This window comes from Cryptotermes secundus, unplaced genomic scaffold (genome assembly GCF_002891405.2).
Source record: "Cryptotermes secundus unplaced genomic scaffold, Csec_1.0 scaffold63, whole genome shotgun sequence".
NCBI classification, from domain to species: Eukaryota; Metazoa; Arthropoda; class Insecta; order Blattodea; family Kalotermitidae; genus Cryptotermes; species Cryptotermes secundus.
The window spans coordinates 262799-278668 of record NW_019725836.1 but is presented as its reverse complement, the minus strand read 5'-3'; the positions used below and the strand labels follow the sequence as shown (position 1 = coordinate 278668).

Genomic DNA, 15870 nt, shown 5'->3' with positions numbered 1-15870 from the left:
AAGACCTATTGCCATGACACTAGATGAATTCGAACCCAGGACTACAATGTTCGAAAAATTCAGTTCAATACACATCTTAGACTGGGATGGACAAATTAAATTAGCTGATGAATAAATATTTCAGTGGCTAAGGAAAATGATTTTACTAGGATTAGAAGCCGCGGTAAGCATGGCGGGGAATAGGAAGTACATCCTTGAGAGCGAAGGGCAGAAGCCCTGAGAAGCTGCCAGGTAAGAGAGAGGTGATTGGTTCGGGATAAATGCAATCCTCAATCACAGACAAAGGAGAAGATCCTGGAATGGGGAGTGATATTTCTGGGACGGGCTTCCCGAAAGGAATACGCCCAAAAGAAAGGGCAGGTACTGCAGTTTCTACTGGAAATGCCTGAGGAAGTGATTTCTCCAGAGGCAAGGTGAGTTCCACGCCGTAGGGCAAGGGATTACCAACGGGAAATTCAACGGGATAGGGTTCAGGGACTGGAACTTTCACTTCAACCGGGTAAGGGCGATCAACGGGTACCTGAACAGGGACGTAAACGGGTACTTGCACGGGTACCTCTACCGGATAGGGTTCAGGGACCTTCCTGTCAATGTACACAGGGTACGGCCGATCTACTGGGACCTCAACCCGGACAGGAACTTTCACTTCAACCGGGTAAGGACGTTCAACAGGGAATGGCACTTCAACTGGCACTTTTTCGACGACAGGGACAGGTCGGTCTACTACAACTGGATAAGGATGATCGACAGGAACTTCGATTTCGACGGGGTAAGGTTCAGGCACTCGAACTGGGACCTTGACAGGGTATGGCTGTGGCTGAGGGACAGGGAAAGGTACTTCTACAGGGTAGGGGTGGTCAACACGGACCGGAATTTCCACAGGGTATGGGCGGTCAACTGGGACCTTCACTTCAACCGGGAAAGGTTCAGGGACAGGGATTTCCTGAAACACGGGATAGGGTCTGTCAACTGGCACAGGGAACTTGACACCGACTGGGTAAGGTTCTGGGACCTCGATAGTTTCGGTGATGATCTGAGGAAATTTCTGTTGCGGGTAGAACCCGCCCAGTCGTTCACCGATGAGTCCAAATCCTGAGCCAAAGCCGTGGTAGGGTCCAGCGAACTCAGCGGCGCCGGTGACTAGTTGAGGAATTTCCTTTCGGAAGCTGTCCCAGGCGAACCCATGGCCATGAACTGGCAGACCCCTTTTCGCGAGGCTGCTGTCTGTGGTTGCAGAAACTGCATCCGGGACCGAGTCAGGAAGCGGGCTCTCCGGTCTCCCATTGGCCCGCGCAACGGCAGCCACAGATATGGCGAGAAAACACAACTGTGAAAAAGCAGAAAGTTACAAAACACGACTGTACATTTCGGACGCTCCCGTCCAGGTTGTGACACCATGCAGTGTTTCAGAGAACGTTCCTATTGGGCCGGATGTGCACTGCTTCCTTATATCTTCCAGGTATGAGTTACCACCTCGCTTATATAGTGCCTATGTTGACCAATGAACTCCTCGCGCCACATATTTCAGCCCTGAAGATGGAGGCAGTATGTTTCTCAGAAATGTTGATGTTCACAACCCAGAAGGCAGGAATCTGAACCCTGTGTTCTGGCTCATTTCTACCCTGAATATGGTGGTACCATGTTCCTCCGAAACGTCGGTGACCATCTACCAGACTACAGAGAGCAAAAGAGACGACAACACTAGTGTTCACCTCAGATCTGATCTGGATGTTCGTCTGTTTCATGTTGCTGCTGTGAAATTTGGCACTGGCCACGCCATGAGGATAACTGAGGGAACTGAGGAATAGCTCCACGCTTTCTTAATCCTGGCATAGATTGAGGTGATTGGTCTGATTCACGCAACGGGTTCTTAACCCCCTCCTCCCAAGGAATAAAACCCCCTGAACTCATTGGCTATGAGGTTTGCCGGGTCCCAGGGCTTCTCTCTGCACCGTGGGGAAGCGAACCCCGATTCCTCGGCCGTTCAGGCCATAGCCTAGTCAGTATACAGTCTGAGCTACCCCGGCTCCTCCTCCTCCCCTACTTCTGTCACTACAATTGCTACCACATCCACTGCTAGTAAAGTCCATCCACGCTACGAATTTGAGCACCCAGTGCTCTGGGTAGGCAACTTTACGTAAATACGTTTGAGTTTCGGCCGCAGAGCACGTAGGAAGTATACTCTCTGCCACCTGCTTGCTACATGATTTTACGTTAGATACTTTCTTGGCTTTCTCTTGCATCCTGGAGGTTTAGGCGAAATGTTTCTCCGAAACCTCGGTTTACTTACAACGGACTACACGGCGTTATGTTTTCATAACCACTACTGCGAGAAATTCAAATCCTAGCAGAATCCAGTAACATTCTAATGATGACATAACGACTACGTCACTAAATGGTGATGACGCACATTCGTTCCCACAGCAGGTTCTGCTTCCTACAGCATGAAGTTACAAAGACGCAGACAAATTGCTGTGTAGGGGAATTCCATTGAATTCGGTTAGAATTATATTAAGTCTGCGATTTTACTGGATATGATACCGCGTGCTTTGACAGATAGTACTTATGTACCAGACTACACGGTCTCAGACGATAGTGATAGATCCACCAGTGACCCCACAACCCTAAGCCTAACACTCATTAAATTTCTTTATAAAAGAGTCAGTGTTTTGCGTATTATATGATATATAACATTTTAAAGAATAATGGTAAATATGTGTACCACTTGCTTTAAAATGCTAACACTCTGCATTCTGCCCACACAGCGTATTTGTTTGTTCCGTATGGTTCTCATAATAAACAGCGACTGTTTCCCCAAAGAGCATCAACCGGATGGACTTTGTAGCGGAGACGTAATGTGTTTCCTGTGGGGTACGAACTGCCAGCCGGAGTATGGCCCTAGTGTTGACTCAACCTCTAACAGAAATGAGCACCAGGAGAAATCTTCCTGGGGGTAAAGGGAGTCAGGCGCATAAGGCTGATAATCTCACTGCCATTTGTGAACCGATTGTCTACAAAATGTGGGAACCTCGACATCTCACACACTTATGGGCCTCCACGGCTTGTTACAGGTTGAGCTTTACCTTTTACTTTTTTACAGTTAACCAGAAATTCAAAATTCAGTGGCCCTTGTCTACACAGCTTCCCAGAACTTACCATCTAACCCGAATGAACATTAACTGATGGATACCCAGGCTACTGAGCACTGCTTAGGTTCTGCATAAATTCCACGCTCGGTACTGACGTACGGGCCTTACTCTTGGTATATCCCCCCTATTTGTTGTCTCTTTCTTTAATGCTTCGAAGTGTTAGTGATATGAACATGACAAATACTGCACTAAGTGCTGAAAGAATTTTGTATTTTAATAAGAATATGAACCTTAAGGGTGTGCTAAATTAATGTTATAAACTGTGATTTACGGTTGCTGCTTACCAGAGTCCTCATGTTGTAGAAAGCAATGGAAAGCTCTCAGTGGATATGATGATAGTTGAACCGAGACTGCCCTGCTTTTATACTGAAATATCGGTCTCGTCTTCAATGACATTCCCTCATAATGACCTGGTAAAAGGTAAATGTAACATTAGTTTACAATTCTTCCATATGGACGTGTCTTTCAACTGCAAACAAACAAGCAAAGCAAGCAAGGCTAATGCGGCTGCAAAACAAAACAGCCACGTGCCAGTAAGTCAGGTGTGGAGGGCGGACATTCCAGAGCGCACGGCGAGTCAAAACAAGCAGGAGCTTCTGTAAACTTCTGTGGTGTGAAGGCAGGAACACTTTTTCCTGTCTACAATGACCTCTCCTTATGTTTACAGGCATTTAAAGAACCTATCTTAGAAGTTACCTTTGTAGCACGAATCTATTCTTAATGATATTTAGACACTAAATTCGTACCTCACAGGAAACACATTACGTCTCAGCTACAAAGCCCAACCGGTTAATGCTGTTTGGGGAAACAGTCACCCTATTGTGAGAACCACATGGAACATATAGATCCTTGCGCAGGGGCCATGCTAATCTTCTCTGTATCGTTCCTACTTCAACGCCACAAAGCCCAACCAGATAATGCTGTTTGGGGAAACAGTCGCTGTTTATTTTGAGAACCATACGGAACACACAGATACAGAGAGAGAGAAGAAGTGGTGGTGGTAGTGAGAGACACTACATTGGGGGGGGGAAGAAACTATATCTCCGATTTTGAATTGCTCTAGTACCGAGGAAAACCACGGAAAACCTTGGTCGAGCTGGCCGCTCTCAGGACCTTCCGGATGCAAACTGACTTCTAGCCAGCAGTCCGGCTTAAATACGCGAACCCTAACATTAGACCCTGTCTGTCCTGTTGCTTTATTTTAAAAGTTTACATATGTGTTTCTACAGTTTTCCCAAATAATATGTAAGAATTCAGTTCGTACCTCACAGGAAACACATTACGTCTCCGCGACAGAACCCAACCGATTAATGCTGTTTGGGGAAACAGTCGCTGTTTATTGTAAGAACCATACGGAACACACAGATACACTTCCAAATAATATATAAGAATTCAGTTCGTACCTCACAGGAAACACGTTACGTCTCGTTAACAAAACCCAGCCGGTTAAAGCTGTTTGGGGAAACGGTAGCTGTTTATTTTGAAAGCCATATGGCATATATAAATGCATCGTGTGCACCGATCGGATGGGTGTAGAGACTTCAATTCGGGAGGTGCTCAGTTCAAATCTCTGTTCGGATACCAGCTATTTGATTGAGGTATTTCCTAGTTTTCCACAGTCCACCTAGTCAAATTCCGGGATAATATTACATCGATTAGAACACGACCGATCCCTTCCGGGTCATTCCATGTGAAGTCATCCAGATAGGTCGCTCGACCATTTCTAAAAATAGTTATATTTTATTCACTTATTTCTACAAATTTTCATATTTCAAAAATATTTTTTTATTTTTTCTTAATCCGCTCGGATATCTCGGTACAGCCGTTTTTATAATGAGAAAATACGCGTCTTCGACTGAAATGGAAGTTTGTGTTATCTTCTATATCTCGATAACTATTGTCGCTAGAGACTCCAATAAAAAACCAAATTGTTCCTCATGATATGGACTACAATTAGTCTCTTAGCAAGGTTTTACTCAATTCACTTCCTCTGGGTCTATTTAAGCTTGAAACTTACCTATTGATTTGGGGGAGGGGGAAAGTATCAGACCTGTGGTTTCTACCCTTTGTTGTTTCCTGCATGGGGAATATAATCACATACTTTTGAACCTCGTATCATTTTTCCAACATTTTTCAGAAGCGAGCGTTTATAACGTGTCATTCCGAGCAGTCAGTACAGGCCTGTGCTTACTGCTTTGAATGACAAAAGATAAATCTCTCGTCTTTTATACCTAATAAAAACCACTAAAACAATTTGATGCAGGTAAGCCAATTATTGAGGTATTGATTTTTTTGGTAAAATTCAAAATGCCCACAACTTCTATTAGAAGGATATCAAAGTTGTAATTTTAACAGCAAGCTACTCTAGAATAGAGCATTATTTGATATGAATTTCAAAATTTTCGGAGCTTCCCACCGGAGATATGAGATGTTAAATATGACTGATTTTGGGTCCAGAGCAAAGTTTGGAAGCTCCTGGAGAGTTTTGAAAAATAAATATGTGGTTCAAATCTACGTGATTATATTCCCCTTGTAGGCAACAACAAAGGGTGGAAACCACAGATCGCCCCTCCCATTGGTTTCTGAAGGTCAAAAATAGTTTTTTTTTCCCCAAATCAATAGGTAAGCCTCAAGCTTAATTAGACCCAGAGAAAGTGAGTTGAGCAAAACCTTGCTATGAGCTTAATTGTAGTTCATATCATGAGGAACAATTTAGTTCTTTATTGGAGTCTCTAGCATCAATAGTTATCGAGATATAGAAAATAACACAAACCTCCCTTTCAGCCGAAAACGCGTTTTTTCGCATTATAAAAACGGCTGAACCGGGAGAGCCGAACGGATTACATTTTTTNNAAGTACACTGTGTGGACTAAATGCAAAGAATTTGTGATATCAAAGCTTGTGGTACGTATACTAACCACTAACTAACTCCATGCAGCTGAGCCCATCTTGAGAAGCCAAAAGTCTCGCATCTACTCAACAATTTACGAAAATTCTGTGGAACCTGAAGGTTCGTTATCGTGTTCACAAGAGCCCTCCACTGCTCCTTGTTTTGAGGTTGGTCAATAAAGTTCATACCACCCCACCAGCTCTCTCTCTCGGGCCCATCTTAATATTATCCTCCCACCTAAGTCTTGGTCTTCCTAGTTGTCTCTTTCCTTCCATGTTTCCAACCGAAATCCTATGGGCAGTACTCATCTCCCCTATTCGTGCTACATGCCCTGCCCAACTCATCCTCGTTGATTTGATCATTCTAATTATACTTGGAGAAGGGTACAAGTTATGAAGCTCCTCATTATGCAGTTTTCTCCAGCCTCCTGTCACTTCAGCCCTCTTCGGTCCAGATATTCTCAACACCCTGTTCTCAAACACCCTCAGTCTATGTTCCTCCCTTAATGTAAGAGACAAAGTTTTACACCCATACAGAACCACAGGCAAAATTATAGCTTTGTATATTCTAATTTTTATGTTTTTGGACAACAGACGAGAAGACAAAAGGTTCTGGACTGAATGGTAACAAGCATTTCCTCCTGAATCAGGTTTTGACTTGTTATCGTCGTTCCCAAATATCTGAACTGTGCCACATTTTCAAAACACCTGTTTTCTACCTTTATGTCATGATTTTGCCCTGCAGTCTGTTGATGAGACAGCAACATATACTTAGTCTTCTCTGTGTTTACTTCTGGACCAACCTCTTTACTTGCGTCAATTCAAGTTTGTGTGTTTTTCTTTATGGTATCTACATTATCTACAATAGATCTGCACCTACGTACACCAGCCACTGAGCTTGAAAGGGTTAACATTTTCCTGACTCTCTGAGATATGTGGTTCTCATGGCATTAATTATGAAGCCTACTGTTTCATTGGATACGACGCCGTGTAGTCTGGTATATCCTTACGAACATGTTCCTACCCTGTATACGGAGGCAGCATCTTTCTCCGAAATGGCAGTAAAGGTGTACTAGAATTCGTGGCATCACAACCTTCATACCGAAGAGGCTATTAGTTCAAAATAGCTATGCGTCTCGGACAGTGAGATGGGTAGGCCATAAAAGAAAAGGTAAAGTTGTCCCTGTAACAGGCTGTTGAGGCCCATAGGATTGTGAGACGTCGAGGCGCCCACATTTTCTAGACAATCAGCCCAGAGTTGGCGTGAGGTTTTCAGCCTTACGCGCCGGCCGTCGTTTACCCCCAGCAAGATCCCTGGTACTCATTTCTGTTACAGGTTGAGTCGACTCCAGGACAATAGTGCGGCTGAAAGGTTTAGGTCAATTGAAAAACCAAATGACGTCATGGGGGATCGAATCTGCGACTTTGCTTCTAGTAGCATAGTGCCTCAAGGAACTACGCTTCCGTCTATAAAATATGGGAGCCTCGTCGTCTCACAAGCCAACGGGCCTCCAAGACCTGTTACAGAGTTGGGTAGGACAAGCAGTGCCCATAAGAGAAACAGGAAATGCACATGAAGATATGGGCTGCTGAACATTCTTGTTTAACAAGGGGAGTAGCATTCTTGGCTAATTTAGCGACTAACAGCTCCTCAGCTATTTTAATCCTTGCAGGTGCTTACTGGAACCCTGACAGAAGAAGCCATTTGGAAGGCCTAGGCTTTTGATAAGAGGATAATATTGAAATGAATCATAAGGAAACATCCGTGTGCCTGAGTGTATGGAACTGTGCCGGACTCAACTAGAGACCGCAAATTCATATCTGCGGTATTCGTGATTTTTCTCACTTTCTCCCGGCAGATATTGCAATAATCACCTAACTTATCCCACGACCGCCTCCTTCCAAATCCTGTCCAATCCACTATTCACTAATTATCTTACCGTTCGACAGTAGACCCATGTAGCATGAATGACTGACAGCGTCTTTAAACGAACAACAAATAAATAGGCGCAAGACATAGACTTAGATGAGATGATAATATTAAAATGAACTTAAATAATTAATGTATAAAATTTTGGGTTGAAGTCATCTGGCTCAGCACAGAAACTAGTGGCATGCTCTTGTGAACACGATAATGAACCTTCTGGGAAATCATATGAGCAGCTGAGCGACTATTAGATTATGAAGGCGGAGTCACCGAACCGCTTGGCATAGAGATAACTCTCTATAATTGTATTTAGGACGCATGCGGTTCGAATCCCAGAACGGATATCGGCTATATTGTCTGAGGCCTTTTGTGGTATTCCTTCGGGACCAGTTCCGGTGTAGTACTGAATTCGGTCACGACCACTTCCCTCAGAATTCATTCCATGTCATAATTCGTCCATCGCTCTACCAGCTGAAGCTATATCATGTCAGTACTGAGGTAGTCATTAAATGGCCAACGAGAAATAATATCACGTGTCCGGGGTTCCGTGACTAATAATAACGGGGTCTGGATTGGATGACTGGATTTATTAACACCTTCACTTACCCCTTAATCACAATCAATTATAGCGCTACCGCTCATCTACCCACTTCACAAATCACTAGGCCACACTGTCCGTTTCCTGGCAACGGATTTAGTACAGGAACTATCACTTCAAATTACTATGAAGTCTTTTTGCCATTTCTTGTTCAGTCACCTTGGAATGTCGACCCTCCAGGAGTCGACCCAATTCTCCAATCTAGTCAAAGTCTAGGTCACATTGCAAATGACGATCAGTCAGTAAGTCTTGGTGTTTAGCCCCATCTGGGGTTCATGAACAGATATTTATTACGGTTTGACAGTTACGGTCTTGTTTTTTATGGCGCGCCCTCTCTGACGAGGGGACGGGTCTGTCTTTTGTATATGCTGCTGGCCCTTACCAGCGCAGTCTTTCTCGAGTCCGAGTCCCTTGGGGCTCGCGACCATATTTTATTGTCTCATATTTGAGACTTCCCTTTCCGTCCATCAGATCTAGCTACAAGCAGACTCTTGTTATATAGCCGCGCACGAATCACAAAGAAAACACCTATTAGGGATGCGTGTTTACAACTACGTTGTCTAACACTGGGCATGGCTCGGATCGCATAGAAAACATCTCTTTTCTTGTCAGAATTGTTGTGCTACGAAGCAAAGAGCTGTAGCGCCAATTGTTGCGTGTTCGCTGAAACCTATACAACGAGCCGTTGCCTAGCAGTGGGTCGATACTTCGCAATATGTATCTGATCCGTGGAGCTGGTTCCTCCGGCGGTAGGGCAGGGATCAATTCTAAGGGAAAGTATGCCGGTCGCAGTGACGACTATGTTGAACAAGTAGGCACGAACATTTTAAGAAATATGTTTCACTTCAACAGACTTTACCGAATTGGGGCTCGCAGAAAGGTACGCAGGTCTTCATACGAAGTGTCCGGGATTGTTGTCCAATTTTAACAGAAATCGGAATTTGTCTATAACTTTCTACTAAACCCCTAATGAAACAGATCTGTTCACTGTTGCAGCCGGACGGAGCCAGTTGGTAGGCGTCACCTAGAAGCGACTTAAATTTGAAGTCTTCAGTTATTTATCGGAGCATTACGGACCCAGAAGAGCGTCTCAGGCATAACGCCGCCACATGAGTGCATGCCACTGGGCCCCTGGCGTGGGGTCACATCTGTGACCCTCCATCGTGATTTGTATTAAAGATCACCGACCTCTACTGCAAGTCAGGCACATATATTTTCAGAGTCTAGTCAGTGGTAGGTAAGCCCTTTGCGTTGACAATACACTGAAATGCGGGACACTTACCCAGTATGACTGGGCCCACAAAAATGTAACTGAACCCTAAATTCAAATATTACACTGTTTTCTTTAATTTCTTATTTTTCTGTCTCTTAATATAGCTGCATTGAAGCTCAAAATCAGAACCTTTTGTTCTGTAAGGGCCAAAATCAAATACCATAATTCTGCTCAGAGCTATGGCAAGCGTGAGGCAAGATAGGAACTGAACATATTAGACACCCGGTTGCACCGGTGCCAGGATCATGACGTGAAGCCCGAGCTCACACCTGTGTCCGTCTGTGTCGTCATAACAGTGTAAATGCCTTGAGATAAGGCACTCACAAAAGAAATGTAGTATTATTTATTGAGGTGTCTTACAGGAGGAATTTATTTGTGCTCCGAAGAACCGGTAGCCCAGGTGAATAAGGACCCAGTCGTATGTTATAGTTAGACCCTCACTTGGACCAGGGGCAGAAAGAAACAGATGCTTTTTTTAAAAAATAAGTTAATTTTTTTTACCACTTGAAAAATTGCTACAGGATGATACATAAATACGAGCAGAACACATTTCTGTTTTGCATGCCGCTGCATCAATGCAACTGCGTGAAGATGAGTGCTGAGTGTATTCCGAACAATGTATACGACACTTCCAGCGTGTTGTATGAACACTATGTTATGTATTCAGTGGCATGTAACATTTATTTTCTTCTGCTTTACTGGCTAGACTAGTAAGAAGACATGGATCGTTCTCCGACAGCGACAAAAGATTTTTCTATTCGTCACAGCATCCACACCGGAACTGAAGTCCACCAGGCTTCTATCCAATGAGTGTCGTGGGCTTTGTTCTAGGGGATAGAACGGCCGGGAGTGAAACTTACCATTCACCTCCATATAGTACCGAGGTTAAGAATGCGTGGAGTTATACCTCAACGTATCCGAATTTTTCAAGATGTGGTACTTAAATAAACTTAAAGACAACTTTGTTGCTAAATTTGCCGTCCTGTTTGAGTACGGTCTTTAACCGCAGAAGTGCCGGCATCGCTTCCTACGCTGCCAAGCCACAGAACTCCAAATTTTATGGGGAAATCTCATATCTACGGAGAACTGTTCGCTTTCACTGTTTGTGTGTTCGTTATACAGTTTTACACACTTTCACCTGCTTTGAACAAATTTGGAATGGTGACAGACGACAATCATGCGAAAATTTTAGACACCAAGCTCCAAATAATTGTATTTATTTTTCATAAACCGTTCAGTAAATAATACTGAGCTATTCGTTTTCGATAGAGCTTAGAAGAACAAAATAAATTATCAGAAACATTACTTACTACATATGCCTGTCTCCTATAGTTTTTGAGATATTTAATTTTCAATGTTTCAAAAAATTAATGATTTTTTAAATATCGGAAATATACGAAGCTTTGAATAGTAATGTAGTACTTAGTTTCCTTGCAATTTTATTACCTTACATTAACATCATAACCTATCGGTATATTATAGTTTGTAATTACACGTGTGCATCACGCCCAGGCGATTCTGGGTAGATCAGATGGCAGTACACAAAAACAATTTTTAAGGATTTCGTGTAGAAAAAAGAAAGTGCTCTCAGAATTCTTCTACATATATACTTCAGATGTCACATGCTGTAAGATATAGTTGTATAAATTTTTGTAAAATTATAAGGTTTTGACACTTCCCAGTTGTATGATTAGTTGAATCACCCTGTATATATATCTGGCCTTTCTTTTTTTCAATAGTTTCAAATTGGGATGTGTTCACCTTGCAGTGAAGGGTCCACACACCAGTAGGCTGGTGCTTTTATAGTTATATAAAGTAGCTCGGTATGCTAATATATAGCCACAAAATGAATAAAGCATGTATTTGTGAATATGTAAATAGATGTGATGTCACGACCAATCCACTTCATGGCGTTAGGAAACTTACCATATTTGGGATACAACACTTGAAGTGTTTCAGAAACAGCCGCCGGATGGCACTACACGACTACGTGACGAAACCAAGAACGGGTTCTAATGAGCTGCAGGAGAGAAATTGGCCTTTTCCACCTTCATAATTTTTAAATGACATACAGGGGAAATACTGCGTCTATTTTAAATGGAATGAAATGGACATTTACAGTATGGGTCGAGTCGAGATAATTTGTTTGGTTTGTTAGTTTGTTAATCACAGAGTCGAAGGGGATTCCAAATTCCGCCCCGGATGACAGCAAATTGCAGCCACCCCTCATCTCTCCCCTGCTCATGACAATGTATAAAACAATTGTTAGACAGTTTGACGAAAATCACCATTGGTGAGTGTAACGCTTCAAGTAGCAGTGTTTAGAGCATTGCGTGACGTAATCACCATGTGAGGAAAAAAAATACAGCAACAGCAATTTTCATTTATATAACACAGAAGAACAAAGAAAGGAGGTTAGATATAATACCACGCCCAGAATCGTGCTCTGAAAAATATGCAATTCGATCCAACTATTTTATTTTGATATATTGGGTTTTTGGACTTTATCCATCGTCCTAGTTTTTAAGATAACTAATAAACTAACTGGACGATTGGTGGTCCAGTGATTGAGGCTAGCTCTTTCTAACGGACCCAACAGAATAGATGTTTTCCTTCACCTGAGGACGGAAACAGATCCAGTTTCCGAAACGTCGTGTTTTTATTAGTTATCTTAAAAACCAGGACGATGAATAAAGTCCAAAAACCCAATATATCAGTGTGTTATACACCATCGTCAGAATCCTATAGTAACTACTTATTTTATTTTGTTTCGGATGAGTGTAAAAAGAACAAAATGGTGACCGTGAGAATTCTTATTGAGCTTTCAGTCTGATGTCGATAATTAATGAACTACATGAACTAGGTCTGTGGAATTCGGTATGCAGACACAACATAAACACATCTGCACTATATGTGATTTTCTTTCTCAGGCAACGGTTACAGTCATGACGACGGTGCGAAGCTTTGAGGTTATGTGCGTTATACTTAAGACGAAAATAAAACAAAGTGTCAGTATTAATATGAGTAGAAGTGGACGCAAGAGTGAAGTACGGTCTACAAGTTGTGCCCGAAACTGCTTGTAATTCCGCATGTAAACATGAAGATAACATCGTTAATATCAATTAACATATACTTAGGGCGGTGAATAAGGTGACACAGGGCTGTAAGCAGTAGCAGCTCTGCCCTCTTTATGCTCATACGTACAGGTGACATGACTGCGCGCATTGTGGGTTCATTCTACTTGAAGTCTTGTGTTCACGCAGTAGCCAAAACACGCTACTGTCAATTGTCCGCATACAGAAATGAAGACATCATCTGTAGATGTTCTCAATTGTCAATTAAGTTCCTACTGCATGAATAACTCAGGTTCCCTTTGCCACCATCAAAATGACTCAGCACTAATTTCTTTTTTTAATGGCAAGTCTTTCATATGAGATAAATACAAAAAGAGATATGTGAGTGATCACGGTTTTGCTGCTATTCAAATTTCAACAAAAGTTGTGTTGTCGGCCCCTTGGATGTGCGCCGCATTTCACGTTGAATGACGACGGAGTTTCGAAATCACCGTCCGCTCGCAGTATCACCAGAGCGCGAGGGGTGTCCACCACAATTGAGCTCTTCAGCAAAGCTATCCATGTGCATCATGTATTGAAGGCGCGTGGGGAAATGGAGGTACAGGTCCACGTATAACTGAGCTCAGCCATCGATGGAAGAATGTTGGTTCGCTTTTAGTTGCGGGTCTTCTTCTCCCTGCCCTATTTAACTCACTGTTATTTCTGAGCTGCTTAATTTCTTAACCTGAACATGGAGGCAGCAGGTTGCTCCGAAACGTTGCTACTTGTCAACCGAACTACAAACCTCTTCCATAGATTTGCTCTTAACCTTACCCTCCATGCCTATTTCTCTGATCATTTTATGTGCTACTTAGCCTTCTGCCCTGAAGATGGAGGCAGAAGGTCCCTCCGAAACGTTGCTGTCAACTAAACTACAAACCGCTCCCATTGGTTCGCTTTTAGTCCCAAGCCTTGCCCTCCCTGCTCATTTCTCTGATCATTTTTATGTGCTGGTTAGCCTTATACCCTGAAGATGCAAGCTAGAGGTCCCTCCGAAACGTTGCTGTCAACTAAACTACAAGCCGCTCCCACTGATTCGCTCTTAGTCCCAAGCCTTGCCCTCCCTGCCCATTTCTCTGATCATTTTTATGTGCTGGTTAGCCTTCTACCCTGAAGATGCAAGCAGGAGGTTCCTCCGAAACGTTGCAATATGCCAATTAAAATATAAACCGCTCACATTAGTTCGCTCTTAGCCCCACGCCGTGTTATTCCTTCCTTGTGTCATTGACTGTCGTATCAGAGCGTCTTACATTTCCACATGAAGATGGACTTCCCCAATATTGGTACTTTTCTACCAAGCTACACGGCGTCACTGTCCAATAGTGCAGCAGCTTGTTTCGGACAAGTGTCAGCACGCAACGAGGACACAGTCCTTCATAAGAAGTGGCGTGCGAGAGCAGAGTGCAAGCTAACCGACCGGGCTGGCTGAGTGAGCGGAGAATCGATTGGTCCGCTCAAACATCTGTCCGTTATCCCCTCTGCCCTTCTTTCATCACATCGCATATTCCTCCGAAACGTCAGCGGATTTTCCCGGACTGCACGTCGTCAGACCTCTGACATCCTCCAACTTCTTGGGTGGGTTACTCTTTAACCCCGATGATACAGTCAGTACGTTCTTCCGAAACGTCAGAGGACATCTACAGAACCACATGGCATCAAATCCTCTTCAGAATTTACTCTTCGAACTTGAAGATGGAAGCAATATGTTCCTCCGAAATATCTTAAGGTTTCTACATTTTTACACGGCATCGCGTTTCAGAAGACAATACATTCCGTACAGTCTAACTGCTTGACTAGCTCATTCTTCAACCCTGATGATGGAGGCAGTATGTCCCTCCGAAACATCGGATGGCTTCTGCCGGACCAAATGACATAACATCTCAACACATAATAGTTTTCACAGGCTATAAGTGCTTGACTTTCTTACTTTTCAGTCCTGAAGAAGGAAGCAGTACGTCAGGGGTTTTCCTACTGGATTGCATGCCATCACATCCCAGAAGAGAACGTAACAACTTGAAGCACCAAGTTCGTTTAATTACATGAGAACCACAGCTTACGAATATAATTTGTTCTTTGAAATAAGTTGAATGATTTAGGTCGAATTATTTTTCTCAGAAGATACAGTAGGGATTCTGTGTTGGTCAATTGAATTGCTAGTCGCAGTTTATTAGTCTGTGAAGTATTCAATGAACACGAATTGTTCGTTTCTTGATAGTTTATAACTACAGTTTCTTGAAACGTTAAATTTCCACTCCACAAAAAACGCAGTTGTGGATTGCAGATCAGGCAATATGCTCAAGTGGGTTTGTTGCGCAGCACCCCCCTTCCGGTGATCTGGATACGAAGTGTGGTCTTCAGTTTTCGCTCTTGGTGCCTAAACTCCATGTTCTCAAACAAACACGAAAAATTTTGTAAGCATGAGGCTCACCATGGGTTGCCATAGCAACAAAATCTCGAGCGTTAAAACATTGAAAGTAATTCATATATTAGGTCACGAATGAACGAGCAGTATTTCTTTCGGTGTATTATGCCCATCACGTGACTGCTGATATTATTTTAATACGTACATGTCAAGCGTAATATGCCACATAAATGAGACGGTTTAGATTGATTATTTGTGCTTGTTATTCGTGAGAGAGTGCGTTAAACGTTGCCGTCAACACATCCTCCCATAACCTGTATGACTGGAAAGGAAATTAAGAGCGCGGAAACTTATACGTATGTAACACACGGTGAAATTTTCTGTTGAATTCTCAACGGGTGTTACGCCAGTAATCTGTATATACAGAGTCAGTCCGTACCTCACAGGAAACACATTACGCCTCCGCTACAAAGCCCAACCGGTTAATGCTGTTTGGGGAAAAAGTCGCTGTTTATTGTGAGAACCACACGGAACACACAAATACACTTCTAAATAATAT

General features: G+C 43.0%; 2 protein-coding genes and 1 pseudogene across 2 annotated transcripts in view; 1 reads left to right on the top strand and 2 right to left on the bottom strand.

Moving 5' to 3' along the window:
* The window catches only part of LOC111863506 (homeobox protein OTX1 B-like), a 128534-nt gene that overhangs the window by 17881 nt on the left and 94783 nt on the right, over window positions 1-15870 (top strand). The window lies entirely within an intron of this gene.
* On the bottom strand, window positions 152-3445 carry LOC111863497 (tetra-peptide repeat homeobox protein 1). The gene is made up of 2 exons (XM_023849847.1): window positions 3434-3445; window positions 152-1327 (listed from the first exon to the last, which is right to left on the bottom strand). Exons 1-2 carry the CDS (start codon window positions 3443-3445, stop codon window positions 152-154), a joined length of 1188 nt encoding a protein of 395 aa, XP_023705615.1.
* LOC111863511 lies at window positions 3995-4076 on the bottom strand (annotated as a pseudogene).